This window comes from Apaloderma vittatum, unplaced genomic scaffold (assembly GCF_000703405.1).
Source record: "Apaloderma vittatum isolate BGI_N311 unplaced genomic scaffold, ASM70340v1 scaffold30488, whole genome shotgun sequence".
NCBI lineage: Eukaryota > Metazoa > Chordata > Aves > Trogoniformes > Trogonidae > Apaloderma > Apaloderma vittatum.
The window spans coordinates 4,015-11,248 of NW_009731745.1; the positions used below are offsets into that span (position 1 = coordinate 4,015).

Here is a 7,234-nt window from a genome sequence, read left to right on the forward strand (position 1 = left end):
ACATGTTGGTGTTGCAGAATTTAGTGTCAAGCTCCTACAACTCCAACAAATCGATCACTTCAACCTGAACAAGACTGAACAGGTTGCAAGGTGTTTCAGATGGCTGGAAGAGCATGAAGCATTTTGCAACCAGTGACCAAGTTCTTGGACTAAGTGCTGACAATGCATGAATGAAGAACAGCAACAAGACTTAACAAACATGATTAGTATTATCCAACTGCTTTGTTATAAATATATTATATACATTCAAACATCACATTAAAATATTATTCCATTACACCAGAAGATATTAAGGCTTTATATTATTTACAGAAACAAGCAAGCACCTTAAAAAAAAAAACAAAAACAAAAACCCCACCAGTCATTGACATTTCCCTTCTAACATAACAAGGTTGATACCTCGAGCTCTTGAATACAGCTATTTGCAATGTGCCCAGTGCTAAAACTATTAAAACATTTACTGTCAGGGTAAGAAACACTTAACAGAAGACTCATCAGTGAGCACTCCACATGAACAAATGTGAGCATGTGTTGTACTGGGTGCCCTCCCTCTCCTCAGGCTTGTCAAGTTGAAGGCTTATGCAGAAATGGTTTGCTCAATTCCATGTAGAGAGCAGAACAATTTTATTTTAAGGGAAACTGAAGACACTTGAGGATTCGTGGCCCACTGGTAGAGTGGGATTCTCAAAGTCTGTTCCACATTACATCAATTAGATTTAACATGATAGCGAAGACAGAGCTGTAGGTTTATCAATCACTAAGTGCATTGAAAAGTGATGATTTTTATAGGCCTCCATTACTCTGACACACTGTTTTCATGCAGTGTATTTGGACTCAAACACGAAGTGACAAACTGTGGTCACCATTCTCCGTATAGGTCTTAGGCAACAAGCTATTTCCGAAGTGTTAAATAATGTTGATACAACACATGATTACTATGCCACCATGTACCAATGGAGTGACTGTCCTGCCTTCTGGCTTGCCCGATAGCCTTATGACATACAGTGATGAATTATTTCCTAAGAAGTAAGCAGACATGGCTAAACAAAAAGGTGCTCAGCAACAGTAATCATCTTCATTTCAAGTATTGTTTTAAGAATTAGTTCTTTTCAATACAGTCTGTGTTAGCACTTTTTAGTTTGTGCTTTAGAGTCTGTTATTTCTTTGCAGGTCTTGAATTTGGCTGATGGCTTTTTTTTAAAAAAAAAAACATTGGCAACAAGTTAAGGATTGCAGAAGGCTGGCAAAAGTTATTTAATTTTCTGCGCCCATTTCATGTCATCTGCTCTTGGCTTCTCCCCAGTAATTCCTTGGATAATGTTCTCCAAACACCTCCAGAACCTTATCTTCTCTAATGGATAGTTCAGCCAACCTAAGTGATTGTAAAGAAAAAAAAATTAGTTTGTCATAGCATCTAAAGTTCAATCTCTTGCAATGTTTATTTAATAATATTCTTTAAATTAAACAGAAGGTATACATAAGGGGAGTTCAGAGGTGGACTAGTCTATGGCAATTGCATAGCTATCAGAAAAGCAACCACGAAGTTGAATGATTTGTTAAAAGCAAAACGTTTGTATGAGCAGTACCTTATATTTACGATTGCAATTTAAGCAACCAAACAAAATTCCCAAGCCAACAATTTCAGCTTTTTTCCCCTCCCAATTAGTTTCCTCATCAACAGAGCCAACTTGGCTTTTCCCTGTGTTTCTCATTAGGTAGTAGAGCAATAAAGCCAATACACACATGATGGCTCTGAAAGCTCAAATACATGCCACAGTTTCTATATATAATAAAAGAATTAATTAAAAAAAAAAAAGAAAGAAAATCAAGATTTCTATTTGGAACCTAAACACAACTAACTACGGCTCAGCAAACTACGTTTTTTTCTTAAATCCTCAAGTTTAGATTGTTCAAACACCAGTTTTCGTTTTTAAGGTATTTAAACGTGTTATGTATTTGCCTTGGGCACAATTAAAGTTTGCATAACTAATTTCTAATGAAGTCTGTGTTGGGGATGTGCTGCATTTAATGGCAGCTGACGTTGGACTCTTCCTGGATAAAAAGGGCAACGCCATGCAGCTCGGCCAACAGAGCGCTTTGGCTTCTGAGCAACCAGAAAGGCTGTAAGAGACTGTAAAACTAGGAAAACCAGAAGAAATCAGTGCTGGGAAATTTATTTCCCTGTATAATTTTTTCCAACAGCCAGGAAGAGATGAATGTCCACAGGGTGACACTAGCTATCCCACACTTTCAGACTGTGCTGTAAGCACACACGTTACACTTCACTCCATGTACATTTCTGCAAAAGGGAAAAAAAAAGCACAAGAAAACAAAATCAAGGAGAGGCAGGAACAAAGAAGTAGTTACCACAGTGGAAACCGTGAGCTAGCAGCAGTGGTTCACATTAGAGGAGAGAGCTACAACACAGGACAGCACCAGTGAAACTGGAGCACGGAAAAGGTGCGGTGCTGGCAGGGCCAGCAGCAGGAAAGCACCGCTCTCGCTGGTGATGCCTCAGACTATGCGTATAGCTGTTATGGGACAGAAACGCTACAGGGAGAGAGCATTCAGGACATTCCCTGCTGAAAAATACTGTATTTCTAGAGAGCTAGATTGTTGCTCATCAGACACAACTACAGTTTTAAGGACCTGTGAAAACAGACACCGTTTTCAGCAGTCTTCTGCAGTCGGACGTGGCCTTTCCTAGCCCACCCGCAGCTCCACTCGACTCACTGCCCACCGACACCCTGCATGAAATCAGCCCCTGAAATTCACACAAACGCAGCCAGCACCCCTCAAGGAATGAAGGAATCCTTCCTGGTGTCTAAAAACGGCAGTTGGTCCAAAAGCCTTGGCACCGGCAATGCCAGAAAGCTGTTACCTGACACCGGCGCTGGCGGAGATACGTGCTGGACCTTTAGTGCAGCTCAGCTCCGAAACCAAGTGCACTTGGCTACCTGCTCCTAAGCCAAGTCACTAACAAGTGCGCTCCAACCAGTCCTACTTTACTCAGTAAAGGCCGCTTTTAAACAGTGCATTGACTGCGTATTTCTGTCCTTGTCACTTCTACCCTAGAACGAAGAGAATTAGGGCTGCAGAAACATTTTGCTCTGCTGGAAAAGCAAAAGTATACAATCCATCATGCTGTGTTATGTTAGACTAGTTTGGTATGAACGCTTACAGAAAGCATGGAGTGAACAGAACCACATCCATGCTTTTTCTTCTTTTCTTTTGAGAAAACAAAGCATCTAGCTCAAGACTCCTGATAATGGACAAGCTTAAACTTTCAGGACATAGTAGGACAGAAAAAAGCTCTCAGGGTGGCAATATTTTTGTCATCATCTGTCAAGTCAGGCTTCTTAATTGTACCATGTTTTTACATGACATTCTGAAAGCCAGATTTCTTTCTTGGCAGAGATTTCAAAACCAACATAAACTGTTTGTCAAAGCCAAAGGTGGAACAAAGAACCAGCGTGGTTTATTTCCAGCTGTCTGATTAATCTGATTACTTGTTCAGGATTGTGCAGCACTGGTGACTGAGAACAACTGCCTGTACAGTGGACACAAAATTAAATATGGATATAAGAAGAACTTAAAGCCAGTTTTCTGCAAGTCTGTCCAGTCCCCTGCCCCAAATCAGAATGAATGAATGGTGAGTATCCAGAAGCCTTGCTATAGAAATGAGCACTCAAGGTAAGCTGCACTTGCAGATGATATGCACTTCTGAAGGAACAGGAGCTTTAAGACTAATGAACAAACCCCATCACTAGCATGAGATTATCAAGATATCCTGCAGCTGGATCTCAGTACCACAGACCACACCATCGGGCTGAAAAGTTACCTCTCAGCCAATCACAGATCTTCCCCTCAAATTTTTTATGCAACAAAAACAACTATAGATGCCATGTGTGCCAAGAGCTTGTGCGGGTAAGAGCACAGTTAACTTCACCATATAATTTTCTAGGTATTTAGGAGGCTGTCACTAAACTACATCTTGCCAGGTGAATTGCACTAGACTAGTACAGAGAGCTTGCAGTAGGGATGAGGTAGCAGTACCAGTTGTAATGCAGAAGTACGTCTCGTGTGGGGACACATGGTGGATCCTGTGATGCTTCCGTGGCAAGATAATGTGCCAGTCCTGTAGAAATATGACCCAGCGTGGAAGACCAAAGTACGTGTGAGACCACTTGTGAATCTGGTTCGTCATGGTTATGAAGATGATAAGGGCAAAGACATAACACTCCCAAGGACATGTTTCATATAATGCCTCTGCAAAACAAGATGTGTGTATCTTTAAATATCATTTATGAAAAGGTAAATTTCTACTGGGAAAATGATGTCTTGCCCTGACAGAGCTGCTTTGGACTGCAGGAACCAACAAAGGCCTCAACAAAACTGCTTTGGCAGAAGTGTCACAAGAGCCAGTGAGCCATAAGCAATTCCAGAATGTCACAAGACAGGCTGGTAAGGGCTGATGTCTCCCAACTCACCATAAACAGGAAGTTAAACTTTACCATCGATAAAATTAAATTAAATTCTTACACTTCTAGTTTGCAAATAAAGTACTTTTACACAGAGGTGAAGCACTTTTATACACTTTAGAACAATGATTTTCCTTGTATGCACAGTTTGATCCCTCTTACAAAAAGAGTATTTACTGTAATTTCTAATGCTTTCTTGCAAGACTCCTCCATCACCAATCCTCTACCGAGCTAGGTAACCTAGCTGTCCCTCCTTCCCTTCTCCTCCTCTTCCCAGGAGGATCCTGCTTCCAACAGCTACTGATTTTTAAATAGCTTCACACAGACAAATGTTTGCTTAAATATCAACAAAAAAAACCTAAATCCACATGAGTCAGAAGTAACAGTTTACCTGGGGAAAAGGAAACAAATTTGTATGCCATGTTTGCCAACGGGACTAGTGTCATAAAGCAGTTGTCTCCATTGGTTTCTATAAAATCATGTCTGGTGATTGCTGTGGGGTCAATGTGATGTTCTCTAAAGGGTCTGATGAAAGCCTGAAAAAGCAAACAGATAAACACAACATCATGGCTCTACAATAATCTTAGAAAGAAAAATATAAAACCCCCCAAACCCCACATGCATTCAAATCTGATGACTGAGTGTGAGTTCCAGAGCACAGAGAATGTAAGCAAGATTCAAACTTTTGTGATGACAACAATTCAGAAAATTTGATTTACATTTGCAAAGCAATTCAGTTCCCAGACTAAAATCCAGCTTTTCCATTGTTTTTTAGTTTTATTCTTCATTTTCACTTTGGATCTTTAGAGTCCAGGTCTCAGAAACAAAGCATCAGCATTCTAATTTCAGAGGCAAAAATTCGCAAATATAAAGTTATTTGCTAAGCAGCATAAACCAAGAGAACACTAAAAAATTTGAAAATTCACTCTAACATTTTGTATGGGCTGGAGATGACAACATTAAGAGACTAAATGTAAGTTAAATGACTAGACAAACCAGTCAAAGTCAAACAGACAACACAAAAGTCTTCTCTATTAGAAATCACATCTGAATACACAATGCCTGAGGAGACAAAACAAATGTAACACTGGGGCAGTAAAACAAGTGAACTTATTTGCTTTTAATACATATATCATGTGCAGTTTGATAAGAACACTGGAGTAGCTTTTTTAAAAAACCCCACATCGAACAAACCAAAAAAACCTATGGTCTAGAGACACAAGGATTCAAGGACTACTAAGTCCACTGAAGGAGAACAAAACTAAGCCTAAAATCCAAAGTCTTAATTCTGCCATTCTAGTTCATGTATTTAATTACAAGGAATATCCCATATGTTTTGTGGTGTGGTTTTTTTTTAAAATACAGATCCTTCTAATATTGCACTGTGAGGAGTAGTTAATGGTAGCTATGAAGCAGTTGATTTTAAAAAACAGATTATAAACCAGATTAGTTTTTATTGGAGAAGTTAGTGCACCTTCCACTAAGCACCTGGCATTTGTATCTGCAGATGTATAATGTGAGATGTGTAATACAGCTCAAATCTGAATCAGTCATCACCACACCAATACAACCACCTTTACAACAGGGGCCAGTAGCACAGAGAACTGGGGAGATTTCTTACTGGAGTGTCTTCACATTTTAGAAGACGGCTTTGATAAAGTTCAGCTACAGGAACAATTCTCCACATCTCTCTGTTTATCGGCCTTGTAGATGCTCTACACCAGCCTGACCAGGTTCCTACTCTTGTGGTGTCACGAGTCACTCCCACAGCACCTTGGGAAGCTCTGCAAACGCTGGTATTGCAAAACTGTGTGCAAACCTTCAAGTGGCTGGAAAAATGGAACAGTGTCACCTTACACATAGCACTCAGGGCAAGCACAAACAGGGCACTTCACCAGCAATACACGGCGGAGGAGTGTTCTGGGCGCAGGGGAGCTCGTTACAGTGATAAGAAGCAAGAACAACAGAGCTTGCATATGCTGTCCAATGCAGTCGGGAACACTGGGAGTGCTTCAGAAAAGTATTTCATAACTTTTTGAAGCTCAAGGATAAGAGTCTCAAACCTTTCCAACTATGGGTAGCTCCACAGATCCCCAGGTATCTGCTCCCCAGTGAAATAATCCTGATAGAAAGTCAGCCGTGATGACTCCTGCAACTTGAATGAGCAGAAAGACAGTTAGATATACACAGGCATTTTTACTGATGTATTCACATTTTATACTTTTTTTTTTTTACAAGTTTACTTGTTTATCTACCTCTACCTTAGATATTTACAACCACATGAGATCCACCCAATCTGAAGAAACACAAGGTCTGGCAACCAGGAACAAGAGGGTTAACAAGCTGCAATTCGGATGTTTACCGTCTTCATTAAATCTACACCGAGAATTTGTTTTTAACCCATCTCCTACAGAAGAGCTTGACAGATCTTTACAATTGGTGGTATGGAAAATGCTAGTAAGTTAGAAACGCATCACTTACATCTGCCCATGCTCTTCTTCAGGAGTGTTTTTTACAGATTACTTGGTTATAAAATAGCCGTTCAAGCCATCCCAACCTGCAGACCCCTCCTCTTCTCCTTTGGCTCCTTATGTTGCTCAGCAAAAAAAACACTGCACTCCAGTGACTACAGATAAGCATTAATTAAGATGCCACACCTGGGTACAGCAATACTATTAAACATCGTAAGACTGGAACATCAAACAACTTCAGGATTGTGGCACCTGCCAAGCAAGGCCTCAGAAACACGCTAA

General features: G+C 40.3%; 1 protein-coding gene across 1 annotated transcript in view; it reads right to left on the bottom strand.

The window, feature by feature from the left end:
• Positions 1 to 203: 203 nt before the first annotated feature.
• The window catches only part of TMEM189 (transmembrane protein 189), a 16,362-nt gene continuing 9,331 nt past the window's right edge, over positions 204 to 7,234 (bottom strand). Inside the window, exons 2-5 of the mRNA XM_009875305.1 lie at positions 6,545 to 6,636; positions 4,873 to 5,017; positions 4,057 to 4,269; positions 204 to 1,372 (exon numbers count right to left, since the gene is read on the bottom strand). Of these exons, the coding sequence (XP_009873607.1) occupies positions 1,251 to 1,372; positions 4,057 to 4,269; positions 4,873 to 5,017; positions 6,545 to 6,636 (572 nt within the window). The 3' untranslated portion in view covers positions 204 to 1,250. The remainder of the gene's footprint in view (positions 1,373 to 4,056; positions 4,270 to 4,872; positions 5,018 to 6,544; positions 6,637 to 7,234) is intronic.